Genomic DNA, 15,145 nt, shown 5'->3' with positions numbered 1-15,145 from the left:
CATATTTAGTTTCCCAGCTTTTGTTTATTAGCTTAGTTCCACAGAGTCTCAAGAGGGGATAGTAGCCTAAATATTTGTAAGTACTGAAAGAAAAGATTTTGAAAATTTTATCTGAAATTGTCTGTTTCCATATAGTCTACAATTTGACCTATGAACACAGGCTGATGTTTTGAATTAAGATCTGATTTTGAAAGCCTGCAAAAAATACTTTTTCAATAATTGGAGACGTTACTTGCACTGAAAGAATTGAAGAACAGTAAGCATTGTCCTACCTGAATGGGATCATCATAAATCTTCGCTACTGATAGTTACCTAGTAAAGCAGAATTTGGAAATGAAGACGTTATCTACATGGTTAGTTGCTCATTTTTAAGGAATACTATATAAAGCTGGTGCTTTATATTGAGAATATGTAGCCTTGGGAAATAAGGCACAATTAAAATTTTTGGCAGCACTCTAGCCTCTTAAACTTATACATATGTTTCTTAACTAAAATATCTATACTATCTTAGTAAAAATTATATTTGCAAGTCCCTCTCACTACTCTAAATGCCTACCTGGAACCATAATGCTTGTCTGTTATTTATTCAATCTGTATTAGCAGATTCACCGGTACAATAAGGTAACACTGAAACAATACAACAGCTAGTGAATTTAAAGAGAAAGTACGAAGATATACACAATACTGTAAAAAAAAGTACTTGGCAAATTTTCCCATCCTTCTAGAGGCTTTAAAGTTTCTTACTGTCAACATGGGCTTGAAGAATGAACTCATCTGAGCATCTGCCAGTGCTGAAGGTTTGACATGCGAGTATGAATACACAGACACAGTACTACTTGTAGTAACATATGAGAAAATTAATAGCACATATAACAATGGCTTGATTCTTTTTCTTCAGTTTTTCTGCAGAATTTATTAAGCTAGACATACTCCATATACTATAATTTCTTTAGTCTGTGCATTTCTTCTCCTATTTTTTTTTCTCTTTTTTTTCTCTTTGGCTTCCCCTCCCCACATTATTTTTCTTTTTCTTGACTCCATTTCCCATTCTGCTTCAGTTTTACTAAAACAAAATGAGCATTTCATTCATAGTAGCATCCAAAAGGTCTGCTGGGGCAAAGGGAAAGCCAGCTTGAGCAAGGCTGCACCAAAAATGTGACAGCTGCCTCCTACTGGTACGGACAAGTAGGAGAGAAGAGGAAAGGAAGGCAGTAAACTCAAAATGGCCAAAAGTCACTTAAACAGCAGAAGCATCAATATGTTTTCTGTGAAAGCATATGGGAGATAATTTCCCCAATCCATGGCTGTCCTTCCTTGGGCTGTAAACGTTCTTAAATCATTCTGGTTGATGTGCACAAAGAGAACCAAGCTTCAGATGGCAGACAGACTTGGGAGTGATATATAGTTCTCTGCACTAGACACAGTCTAAATGTCTGTAAAATGCCCTCAGCACACATTAGAGAGGAGTTCTAGATCAGTGTATTCACAGTGAGTACACTGTATCTCTGTCAGCAGGCATATAACAAGCTTCCTATTACATTTTATATAAACTTTCTTCCATTTCATTATGAAATGAAAAAAATTATTATATATTATTACATATTATGTTTCACCTTAAGACATCAGCACTGAAAACTTGCCATCAGCATGAGTTACTTAATGGGTCAGGATGAGAGTTCTAGATCAATTATGGTAAGGATTCCTTTAGAGGGATCTGAATTTCAAAGCTGAATAAAAGCAATAAAATAAGAGTACTACTGAGTAAATAAGGACACTTTGAAAATAAAATCTCACAAAATCAAACATTCCGTGTTTCATTTCATTCTTTTCATTTATTTCTACYAAAAGCTCAAACTACACTGGATAGCACTAACGCCAGAAAAGAAATATAAATCTAACAAAATGTACTATCACCACCCACCTGAAAGTGTCTTCCTATTGCGGCACACACTGCTATATCCTTGTGGCCACAATACAACCACAACTTGAAAAAAAATTTGTGCAAGGATTAGTAACAGTTCATGAGAAAGTGTACAGTACGAAATCAGTTTCTAGGGCACTTACAATTAAATATTTAACAACTTTTTCCTTATTTAGGCACTTTCCAACAAATAATGTAAGACTGATTTCACGTTAGAAGAATAGAGATCATGCTATATTGTCAAAAAGAGAAAAAAAGGGGAAAAAAAGAACTATATATACAGGTCTAGGGAATAAAAGCTATGTTTTTACTTGTACACAATTTCTTCTTAGCTCAAAATAAATTATTCTCAATTACTACAGCTTTTAGAACACTAATTTGAGTAGCATTAACTTTTCTGTAACTTACTGGTCTATTAACCAGAAACAAGTCCAAATTATCTCATAAAAGAATGAAATAGCATTTTAATGTTCCATTTTAATTCTTGGCTTTCACTGTTTTCAGAAACACACAGGCATTAGCAATGGAAAAAATATTTTAGGTCTATCATATGAGAGGCTTATGAAGTATCATGATGAATGTAGAAAAAAACCCAATACAAGTAGAAGTGGGCCAAACTGCATAAATCAAAAGACAAAACACTACGAAAATTCTCAAATCRTAAGTCATGAGAACTATGACAAAAATTCAGCCTTATCTATCCCAAAGGGCATAATGGAGATGTGCAGGAACCAATCTGGTAYGTAGTCCCTGACCTAAGTATTGGTCTATTTTAAAACAAAAAAGTATATAAAACCAGTCTTTTCTGCTTGTCTCTGCAGAAGATAMCTAGAAACAAAGAAGTGTGTGCACACTATGGAATCTGCAAAGAATAATCAGGATTTTCATTAGATAATCTGTCAAGAGCTTGCAAATGACACCATTTCCTCCTTCTCCATCCTATGAAATATGTGAYGTTTCAATGTCTCTGATGTTGAGTATGAGAGAGAACTTGGTCTGAAGGCAAATTTTCTACAGACTATTTTTATTCTGAAAGATTGATGCCATTCACTATTTTTCTGTTGCTGACATTCCAGATATTCCTTCTTATAAACACACACATTTCCTTCTACCCAACTACAGTTCGGAAACAGATCCAAAATGAAAATCATAGCAAAATGATTTATACTGCCTTTTTAAGATTTACAAAGTCAGGCTTCTGGCAAAAATTTAAAAGTCATAGTAAGTGTAACACTTTCAAAGAAAGCTGAATTTTTTGTTTTTAAAGTAAAGAAAAATAATACAACTGTTTGAAATAACTGGCTATTTCTGAACCAAAGTAAAAAATATTCCTCTTTAGCTAATCAAATTGTTATGCTATCTCCCACAGTTGGATAAACTACTAGATTTGTTTTTATAAATGTAAATATTATTCGCAGCTATGCCTGAGTGTATATATTAGAAGCYAAAAAGAATATACTCTTTTATAAATGTAAGTGAAGATTTAAGGAAAGTGATTATAATATTATCCAGAAAAGACACTACTATTGGAAAAAAAATACGAAGAAAAGGAACCAGAGAAAGAGATGAATTAGTAGACAAAGGGAGGAAAAAAAGAAATTTATGAAACATTTTTTCTTACGGAAAAAAATAATTATTCAAAATTGAGATGGGGGGGACTTCAGAATAGCCTAGTCATAAAGGATCTCGTGCAACTCTTGGTCTGCTGTTCCTCTCGCTGCAACAGTAACTAAGCCARAAGCGGAAAACAACTTTTGAAAACATTCAATATCCAAATCTATGTCAAAAACTATGTCAAATGATACTATAGACACAATCCATAAGAACAGCAGGAAATTTAGGTATATATTTTTATATTTTCAAATTAACAAGTTAATGAGGATAGACATATTGACGGAAGAAAGGCTATGCAGTTAGGAAAAAGAATAACAAATAAATTAGGAATAGAGAAAATGGAATTTAGAAGAGCAATGAAGAAAATAGGAAAGGAAACCATGCACAGCCTGGCTGCAAAAGCTGAATGAAATGTCAGGACAAAAGAGAAGTTAGTAGCCTTGTCAGAAGGGAAAGGAAAGAGCCCTCACAGAGCTTCAGAGGAAACTTAAAAAGACCCTAYTGGCAGTAAGTTAAATTGATGGAAAAACATCTTCTATCCCTCTTGCATTTACCTGGAATGTAAACCCTTTGAGGTACGTTTCTCAGAGATTAATGGATGAGGAACTATCTTCATGTTCTAAGAAGCTCAATAACAGAAAACAGAAAAATTCCTAATTTATTATATTTCTTATTATGGGTATTTTGAATGTAAAGAAATTACGTGCAATATTAAATTTATTACARTTAATCTGTACCGTATTTATATCTATATTCTCATTTCTTACAATTAATTTTAAGAGGTTATTTCATTTATCATCAATCAAAACTAAAATGATGAAACAAAAATCTTCCTTTTATGCTTGTTATACCACAAAATGATATGCAAAATTACCAAACAGTAGTATATTGTGGATTTACATTAACACATTTCAACTAAAATATATGAATGATTTATATCTATTTTATTATTTAAATTAGCTAGTTAACGATGCATGTATACTAAATTCCTTTATCCATAATTCAAYGCTGTGTAGTTTAATTCTAGCCAAAGTGGGATTTTTTTGCTCTTTTGCATGTCTTTGGAGATAGCATCTCTCTCTATCTCTACAAAGCTACGTAACAAAGGTTTCATAGTTGTTCCCATGCCTTAATCACATTGTACTCATACCAGATAGATGGAATTAGCAGGTCAGCTCCATCCAACTTCTATCTTATTTTCCTTACACACGATCAGGTTATGGTCTGATTTGGTATGTTCAACTGTTAAATATAAAGTGAAGCATGGTGTCATACTCTCTTCAACTTAGTAGCTTTGAYAGATCCAATATGTGGTCATTAGACATAACTTTTTCCTGGTGTTCACCTTTTTACCACAGATGCCTTTATAATTTGCATGAAACACCTGCTGTTGTTGAGTGGTTGCTGCAAAGAGAGACAGCTTGGACCTAGGGTTCAAAGGGATGATAGAAGCATTTAAGGTTTTCACAGTCAGTTACACGAAGARTGGCCGCAACAGTTGACTGTTATGCTGTGCATAAGAGCTGTGGCTACGTATATTTCCCTGAGGACTGAAGTGCCTCAAACATTGAAATAGACTGCAAGGATATTCTCCATAAGTAAATATTTTTAGTACTAAAAAGATGAGAAAACATAATCTCCTGCTGCCATTCAAAATACTAAGGATGAAAAAGAGAGTTTTTATAGAGCATGCCAATGTTGATAAGTCAGAAAAAAAAAAGCTATAGAAAAGGGTTGAGAATTCACTGTAAGTCAATATATAGAATAGAAGGAACAGATCCCAGGAGTCCCCTTAATCTATCTGGGAAGCTGGAGATAGCTGTGCTACAGCAATAAGGATACTTTTTCTAGTGGGAGCCTTATGTTTGAATAGTCCTTCTGGGTAGGAGTTCCCAGGAGCATAAAGGAAGAACTGCAGTTTGACCCATATGTAAAGTAAAAGACTGCTGTTGACAGAGACATTCTCTGATAGAGACATTGGCAGCCCTGGGGAAGGCTGCTGTTTCTGCACAATACTACATCACGTGCAAAACTGCCAGAATTTAGCTTATTCCTAAAACATGTTCAACTTGATGACCAAAACCTCTCTCACTGTTAAAAGACACACAGCTCTCTCAGTGGGCTGAATATATTCAAGATAAGAAAAAAAACTCTTGTCTGTGACTGCCTGAAAGATGCTGACCCACTTGGTCAGATTTAGCTGTTCTAGGAAGTCCAAATCRGTCTTACTGGGTTACAACTGACCCTTAATACCACAGAATGGATGAAATAATCTTCTGTAAAAGATCCTGAATTTTCTTGATCTTAGCTGCCCTTCCTTAGCAATCTCAAAATCTGTGATGCCATTAAGACTACCAACATCTTACATAAAATGTACTACATTTTTCAGAGGGTTCACATGGTGTTGCCTATTACAACTGTATCACTTCCAAACATCTCATGAGTGGTTGTTCAACTATGAAAGCCAAAGAATAGCAAGATCACTCAACAACGTGTTTGCATCAAAGGAAAATACATGGACTTAGAAAAAAAACAGATCTATAAAATGACCTGGAATAGGAGAGAAATTGCTCTTAAGAATCGTAATTTTTCATATCTARACTCCTGAAGAATTGGAATATCCTGGATAATGGAACTATTTGAATAATTTAGGAATACAGTAAATAATTCTGGTTGGTGATTTTTTTTTCCTCTTCCTCAATGGGATATACAGGAAATAAATTTTATTTCGCAAATAATATTATAATTAATCAATTCTTTTATCAAGGAAAAATTTTATTCTCAAATTAGCTCTAAATTTAAATTCCATATTTATTTTTTAGGCCTAGAAATCAGGAAATCTAAGAAAATAAGACCTGCATTATCTCATTGCAAGCATGGACACGCGAATGGGAACCTGTCCCTCATCCACTAATAACTTTCATATCTATGGACCAATGGCACACAGAAAAAGCTCAAGAGATATTAATTTGATATTAATTTCCTATAGTTCTGTGAAAAAAATTTGTTGCCTCACTGTTATATAGTGGACATTGTATCAAAGTTTTTTTCCTTTCTCTTCTTTAATTTTCTTCACATATGTATTTTTATTCTCATAAATTTAGCCTGTTGATAGTACCTGAATAAATGTTCTGTTTCTACAAACTTTCTCATCGTCCTGCTTCTGCTTACTTTTTAAAATTTAAATGTACTAGAACTAAAATATTTTATTATACGTAATTATACATAATCTCCTGCTGCCATTCAAAATACTAAGGAYGAAAAAAAGAGAGTTTTTATAGAGCATGCAAATGTTGATAAGTCAGAAAAAAWAAGCTATATAAACATTCCTCTCTCAAATCAGAGCTTTATCAGCATCATGAAATACATTGTCCATTTGTAGTATGATGGAATCATTTTCCCTTTATTGTTACCTCCATAACATAAATAATACTTCAACACAGTAGCTAATCATTTTCTCATAGGAAAAAAAATCGAAAAGTTCACCAGTATTTTAAAATAAAAACAAATCTATTATTTATATAATGAACAGTAAAAACACTATTCATGGCAGAAACAAAGAACATTTTATAAAAAGTAGTATCTTACCTTTTCTTCCAGGGTATACATGAGGGTAATATTCATAATAAAGATCAGGCTGGTCTAAATTTCCAAATGGTTCAAATTCCATTTCTGCATTTTGGAAGAGATTCAATTTTACCAGTAATGCCAGTCTCACAAACCATAGCTAGAAAATTAATACATATAAAAAAAGTAAAAGGCAAGATCTGTTATTAGCTTTAATCAGAAGGCACATCCAAATAAAATTTCAAATTTCTAAATATTTCTAATAAAGTCAAGTAAAGAGTTTCTATGATACTCTGTGATGAGACTCACTACTATGTTTACATGCGTCTTCACAGAATACTTTTCCTAAGATCATTAAAATAACAAAACTCAAAGGWCTGATGTTTAATTGTTTGTAAAGGCATATTTTTAAAGATGAAGTTTACAAACTAAACTAGCTTGCTTCAAAATTAGAATACCTCTCTTCCAATTGATTGAGATCAGCCTAAATTTTATGTTTTTCCAATTTTATGCAATTTTTAACATCTGTTATGATTTTGGTGAATGTCTGTGATCTTGATAGTTACTAGGGCCAGCATTGTGACTTGTCTTCTGTTTACATTTCATAAAGTAGAACAAAAGTCAAGTTTCATGAACCTTTATTAATTTGGGTTTTTATTTGCATATTGTCATAAATGTATTTCTAACATTTAAAATCTTACTAGAGAGTTAATGATCTATACAGAGTCCATAAATGTTAGCAGAGTGAGCCTTTTAAGATAAGCAAAGCATATTTCCTTTTACTAGTCTATAAACATGCAATCAAGATAGAGTTTTACTTTTTAAAAATGTTTTGTTTAAACCGAAGACCTACTTAACAAAAGCAAACAGCRGAAGCGACTTGCTATAATGAGCTTAATAAGTTTAGATTTTAGGTAATAATTTGGAAAAGAAGTTTGATTATGTTCAAAAGAACGCTGCTGTGAGTATTTCTGGAAAAAAATGGTGTGGGAGTGTAGTTTTGAACATACCTGCAAAGAATCTGTTGTATGGTTAGTAGGTAGTCCACTTTTTCCATAGCCTTGACCATGGGCAGTCAGAAGTCGCCCACACAGGTCAACAGCAGCTCTCCAGTTTTTACTGCTCTGGGAAAAGAAAAAAGTAGCAAAAAAATAAAGCACCACAAATGCACAGCTGCTTATTTTGCCTGAAGCAGTTACGTCTACCCATCAGTAATAATGACAAGGTCAGGAAAGCYGGCCGGTGAGAAGCAGAATGTTGTTTGTCAAAGCTGCATGTGTAATTAGGCAGAAAAGAAAGTCAAGTATGAGATACAGCTTAAGATAATCAGATTGCTAAAATAAAAGAATATATACCACTCATGAGTTTCTTAACTTAAAACTATAAAATACTTGCTGATCTACTCATAATATTCAAAATATTGCTATCTCAAAAGGAGAAAAAAATTGCCAGCCATATTTCAATGACYGTATCCAAGTTACTCTACTAGTAACTACTACTAGTATTTAAGGCCTATTCCTGTCCCACTGACTTCACTATTTCAGACTATAACCCTAATGTAGTTTATTTCATGAAAATGTTTCCTAACATTGCCCAGAACTGAGAATTCTTGTAATTATTATTAACAATAGAGGACAAGAAATAATTTAATGCATAAAATGATAATAAAATCAGAAAGATAAAATGAATTTYATCTTCAAAATATAAACATTTGAATTTTCACTGCAAGACTAATTTCACAATATTTTTAAATATATTTTTTCATTCRTAAAACAGAATCTTCTCTAGTTAGATAAGCCACACTATACTGCCACACCGTCATCATATTAATGCTTMTACCTTGTATACACTAATACGGCCTTGTAAACACCTAAGACTAGAAAAAAACCTTTTAAAACAGACTATTGCTTCACAGGTTTTAAAACTTAAAATGTCACATGTTTTTGTTACACAGAACAGTCTTTCAAGAGATATGCATTCAGGAGGTCATTATAAAATATACATCCTGTTATAGGAGAGTAAGTCATTTCTTTCGAACAGAGCTTCTTAAATACAATAAAAAATAATGACTAAATGTAACAGAAAACGAGCATGTTGTCTGAAGAAATTTAAAGGARTAGAAGATATATATTCCAGTGCTTCCAAAGTTTGGATACCCACTTGTAATTGGCATTCTCCTAGATTATCTCTAACATTTATAGTTTGGAAAATATGTTAATAGCACAATCAGTACCTYTGAAAAACTACTAGTAGCAACTGAAGAGTTTTTGTACTTCTTGGCCCCCATTTTGCAGTTCTAGTTGTTCAAAGGACGACTCTAAAGAGAGATCAAGGGAGATCACAGTGCACTGATGAGCTTATCTCCCTGCATTGTCAAMTTCTAGATAGAAACTTGAATTTTGCTGGAAATGCAGAAGTTGACTGACAGCACGAATGTGAAGCTGCATAGCAGTTTTTCCTTATGAGAGCTCTATGGCCTTACAGAAGAGCAAGATTGGTATGTATTTATGATATCCTTCAACATAAATTCTTATCTACTTAGAAAAGCAGAAAGGCATGGAGATAGATTACCTGCGCTTTACTCCTTTTCCACAAAGACAAATTAATTTCCTATTATCCTTAGAACAGAGGCAGACTTAGACCCTAGCACCGCTTAACTTTGCTTCCCAAATGTGAGTGAAGATCCAAGAATAATGAACATTTATGGACAAGCTTAGGTGCTACAGTTTTAAGGAACTATTTGGGAYGTGGACTAAAAACTGTTTTTTCTTTATAGAAGACAGCCTGGAGCAGCAGGCCTGACAACCACAGTGAAAGCAGTCTTTGCTGGAAAATAAAGCATGATACTCCTCATGACTGCAAAAGTAGAGCTGTTGGCTGGTCATGGAGCCTAGATCTCTGTGGAAGCTTAAGCAGAAYAGCTTAACTTGAAATGAAGAGGACACAGTGTTATCTCTGGCAAGTTGAGCCAGAATTATAGCTGCCAGACCTACCAGTCTACCAAAAATCTTCAAGTTATTTGAGTAATCCCTCAAAATCTTGCAAAATTTGGCAAAAAGTTTCTGTCACATGTATGTCTCCTGKGTTCTACAGCCCTCAGAACCTAGGTTCCTTGTTAATAACAGTCCTTCAAAGTAAACATGGAAACTACAGCTCCAGCCGTATCACCAAAATCAGTAAAGGATATTCTCAAAAAGAAAATAGCAAATAATTATACTATGGCAATCAAGACACGGTCCCCCAGCATTGTGTGAAATTATGTGAAAATATCTTTTCCAAGAGATAATGCTGAAGTCCAGATATTACTGCCAAATAGTTCACTAACATAGTATCAGCCTGGCAGAAGAGAACCTCCTTCTATATATGACAATAGCTTATCTTTCTTTCACAAAAAAAATAGAGTTGTAGTCCTTTAATTCTCTTAATGAAAGCCACCACCTTGAATGATTTCTGCACTTTTTACACACTAGTAATCTAGATATTAAACTTGACCTAAGTTTGCTTTTAGTCCATATAACAAAGAATGTAAAAAACAAAACAAAACAAAACAAAACAAAATAGTAAGCACGTTGTTTCCTTTACAGCTTTCAGAGGTATTTTTAGTGCAATTGATATTCCCGTATCAAGCCTGACTCCATGAAGTTAGAGTTTATCTTTTAAATGGGAAGATRGAGATACTGCTTTTCAGCAAAATCTGAACATCCTTCTCTGCATAGGAAAMTTCTGACTATGGAGCACATAACAAATCTAGGATCAGCAGATGAAGTACTTGCAGATTAACCACTCCACAGAAAATGTGATCACATTACTTATTGCAGAAYGTCCTAGTTACGCTGATAGGAAACTTCCAGTCACTTCCATTCTTGAAGGAATTAATACGATTGTATGAAAGCCTGTGAAAATCAGAACCCTTAAGTCTTCTTATTCTGGATTCAATTGTGTAGTCAAGGGAGTCTTCAAGGAACAATGACTTGGTTAATGTCTCACCTCTGTTCTTCACAAAATCAGAAGAGTTCCTCAGAGGGGTTTACAGACAGGGAAACAGCACAGGTCRGGAAAATAGGTTTCATATTATAAGGATCTATTTTTCTTTAAAAGAGATAGAAGCAGCACAATTACTTTATACTTTTTCACTGAACTTTATGTATCAAGTAATTAAGCAGTTTAAGATTTGAATACAATGACTCTAAATCAAAAAGGCAGACAGCAATGCTAGGATTTTGCAGGCTTTTGGCACTGTTAAGAACAGGCAAGAACCAAAAGTTTCTGTGTCACAGAGTCTTTCTCTCTTTTCATTTATTTTTTAATGAGAACATATTTTGGGCACAAACTTGACATGCCTTTTTCAGAATAAACATGGTATGTTTGATTTCCTACTGCTTCTTTTGATCTCATCTCCAATGTAACCAAACAACAACCTTCACTTCTCAAAGGAGAAAGTTGACAGAACAAGAGGGTCAGCTCCTGACTTCTGGCTTATGTTTTGACATTTCCAAAATAAGAACCCAAATACAGCTATGATGATCCTCCCTATCTAAAACCAATGATATACAAGGAGATATCCTAAAAACTATCTGAAATGGATATCACAAGTGATAAATTTTGACAAATCCACATCCATAGATTTAGTAGTGCTTCTAGTCTATCTGGTCAAAGTTAAAAGTAACTGAGGCAGTTCATATAGTCCAGTGCTTTCAATGAGCTGATTTTTCACATAGAGTGATGAAGGAAAGAGATGTAGGGTAGGAAATAACTTCAACAGCTGAAGTTAGGATGTTGCAATAACCCAAATGTGAGAATAGCATTGAAAATGYTGTAATTTTATATATTTTAGAAACAGAAACAAAATTTCTAGTTAAGTAGAACACCCAATACAAGCCAAAACTGTAGTCTGAGTAGCAAAATATTTTTAATATTTCTTCCTTGTTTAAAAAAGTGTCATAAGAATGCTAATTAGCAGAGTTTTCACAACACCTGAAAGACTATTCTATTATGAATATATTCACTGACTAAGACTGAAAAAAATACCACCAAGTAGCTGAATGCCACAATCTCACATTTAACTGTCCCTTAAAAGTCTCCCTGTGCAGGTTAATTTTGTCTGATTTTTGAATTATAGTGGAACAAAGATTAGAGAACATATGACTGCAGAAGTCTTTCTATTTCTTCTTTGTATACAATACTGTAAATTGTTTTTCTGAATGCAGGCAATGAAGTTCAACGGTGTAACAAATAAGACTAATATCCAGCTTAAAAGGCAGGTAGAAGAGATAGGATGATTGGTACAATTGTGAAAGAAGCTTGCAGACTGGATGTCTGAACAACTGTGTTCAATGAAAACTGAACCCCCTTGACACATGAAAAGAATTTATAACATTACTTGGCCTCTCAGGAAAACAATTTTGAGCTAAGCCATCCAAATTCTATCCAATAAATTGATGTTTTCTAGTGTAGAAATGCAAGCTCTCCCCAGAAGGCCTGATTACTGTTTCTGCTACTTGTGTCTCCTTTTTTCTCTCAAATCAGCTACAAGAAGGTTGGAAAGTGCTCACTGATTTAGAAATAGAGGAACACACACACACACACACACACACACAAAAAAACCCCCATATATTTTAAGGAGAACTTCTAACCTGTTAAAGTAAGTATGCATACCATACCACTGTATCCAAGTTTGTTATATTTGACAACACATGAAAGAGCACAACATTAATCAAATACATAAGTAATAGTATATGATTTTTTTTTTTGGAAAAGAGACTCAAAGGGAGTCATTAACTCTACATGCAACACCATTAAAGTGATTAAAATGTCCTCCTCCACTAGCTATGACATTCTTCTCTCCTGTAAATTACATTGGCAAAGCACTTTCACATTAGTTAGGAAAATGTAGTTAGTAACCCTTTCCTAGTCCAGTAACTTGAAGAAATCATTGCATACTTACAGTAATCAATGTATATTTATAATGGCAAGATAGTCATTTCTAGGTATGACAAGTATCAAAAATATAATTTTCCTATGATTGTAAACACCTTGCAATTCAAATAATAGAAAGGTCTGTAATAAGAAATACTGTACTATTTGTTCGAATGAAAGTAAAAAGTTAATCTAATCTATGGAGTAATAGCAACTAACATAACTGCTGCTTACATCTTCTACGCATAATTTTTATTTTTTGCTATAAAAGAAAGCAATGTTGTGAAGCCAGGCTATTATTTACATTTATTTACTATAGAGGCAAATGTATGTTCTTGTAATAGAATAATACAGCACTCTGAAACCTGAAACCCCAAGATTTTCTGTTCTCAGTTGAATCATACAAACAACTTCTACAGACGTTTAACTCTTTATTTACAAGTTATCACTAATATGATAGGCTGAAACCTCAAGATTTTCAGTTCTCAGTTGAATCATATAAACAGCCTCTACAGATATGTAACTTTATTTACAAGTTAGCACTACAATGATAGGCACATAGATTTACAGAATTATACTGCTGGACTGCTACAGTGCTTCTACAGTCCTACACACCTCAAAGTGCTTGTAAAACAGGTCAGAAGCAGAACTGTCCCAATACTACTGTGCTAGTAACACATTTCCAATTGACTGTTATTCATTCCATAGCAGAAATTAAAAATGTGACAGTACAAAGATGTATCGTGTGTGGGCTCCCAGTACAAATCTCACTCAAACAAACTAGGATCCAAATACATACTGCACCAAATATTTTGTTAGCCAACTAATAATCTGAGTTCAGTTCCTGGTGAACAGTCACCTGTCTTAGAAACAATGCTCCTGTTGGTATCTCACAGCGAAAAAGGGCACCTTCGGAAGTTCAGCTTACTATCTTCTTGGTAGCACTTGTTTTCTGACAGCTAAGTATACATGAAGAAGCTTTTGCAAACACACTTTGCACTATGATCCCAAAGGATCATCATCATTCAGTCACCATCATTCTTTGCCGCAAGCACTAACTTCATCTTACTCACTGCATTATCTTTTAAGATGTAGGATTATTTATTTTTTTTTAGCTGTTATAAAGAAGGTGAGAAGTTAGTATTCAAGGATGTACTCTAGCATCAATCCAATTTGAGATACTCTTTTGTGATCCTGGTGAATGGAGTGGGTATCTGTATCTGCAGATGTAATCTAGAAAGTCTCAATATGTATGACCACATCAATAAACAGGAATCAGATATTTTGTATGCCAGAATAATGGAAAATGTAAAACATGAACATTAATATGTAGTCACTCCCAATGGGGCTAAGAACTTTTGCTGCAAGTTGAATGAAAGAAACAACAGAAATAAAGTTCTGACAAYTGTATGGGATACTAATAAGATGCAACCTTTCAATAAATTAACGCGCTTTAGGACTCCTTTGGRTGTGGTATGACTCTTCCAGTGCTCAAATGGCCTTTGCACAATGCAATGGTAAGACATTTGAAATACTGTGTTCGGTTCTACACAGTGATAATAAAATGTTAACTTCAACTGGAGAAGATTCGGAGAAGTGTTACTAGGATGATTAAGAAAAAGTAGTTATTAGGAGAAAACYAGAAGTTATTTTAACCTTTAAAAATAAAATTTGAGAGGTGGTAATGTCACTGCCATCCACCCATACAAAGTAGCAGGAGAGAAGAAGCAAATATCAAGAGAAAACTATTTAAAAAAGCAACACAGATCAAAAGATTTATATTGTTGTAAACAGATTTATCTTTGATTAGAAAAAGATTTTGAAAGAATTGATTAGACTTCCTTTGATTAACCACTGAAGGAATGAAGTTCCGGTATAGCCTTTGAAAGTAGGAAAGCTAAAATAGTAACAGTGAAAGCACTGTGTTTAAGGTATAAGATGGTCTACAGCATAGGAGAACATCTAAATTTGTTAAAACAGCTGAATAAACTACAAGAAGTGATTGTATGGTGGATTAGAGGGACTCTGAGTCGCAGATGAAAGTCTGTGGTATAAAGATTTGGGAGAGTAATAACCCTTGCAAGGAGAGGTCTTTGCTGTTCTTTGGTGGTATTTTTTTTTTTTTTT

General features: G+C 33.8%; 1 protein-coding gene across 2 annotated transcripts in view; it reads right to left on the bottom strand.

Moving 5' to 3' along the window:
* The window catches only part of TRAPPC12 (trafficking protein particle complex subunit 12), a 58,434-nt gene that overhangs the window by 35,229 nt on the left and 8,060 nt on the right, over positions 1-15,145 (bottom strand). For both annotated transcript variants that reach the window (XM_085322924.1, XM_085322925.1), the window contains exons 3-4: positions 8,113-8,226; positions 7,124-7,262 (exon numbers count right to left, since the gene is read on the bottom strand). In XM_085322924.1, coding sequence (XP_085179050.1) covers positions 7,124-7,262; positions 8,113-8,226 — 253 coding nt within the window. The remainder of the gene's footprint in view (positions 1-7,123; positions 7,263-8,112; positions 8,227-15,145) is intronic.

This window comes from Rhea americana, unplaced genomic scaffold (assembly GCF_003343005.1).
Source record: "Rhea americana isolate MKP2758 unplaced genomic scaffold, rheAme1 scaffold_80, whole genome shotgun sequence".
NCBI lineage: Eukaryota > Metazoa > Chordata > Aves > Rheiformes > Rheidae > Rhea > Rhea americana.
The sequence above is the reverse complement of the archived record's forward strand: the minus strand, read 5'-3'. Positions and strand labels throughout refer to the sequence as shown.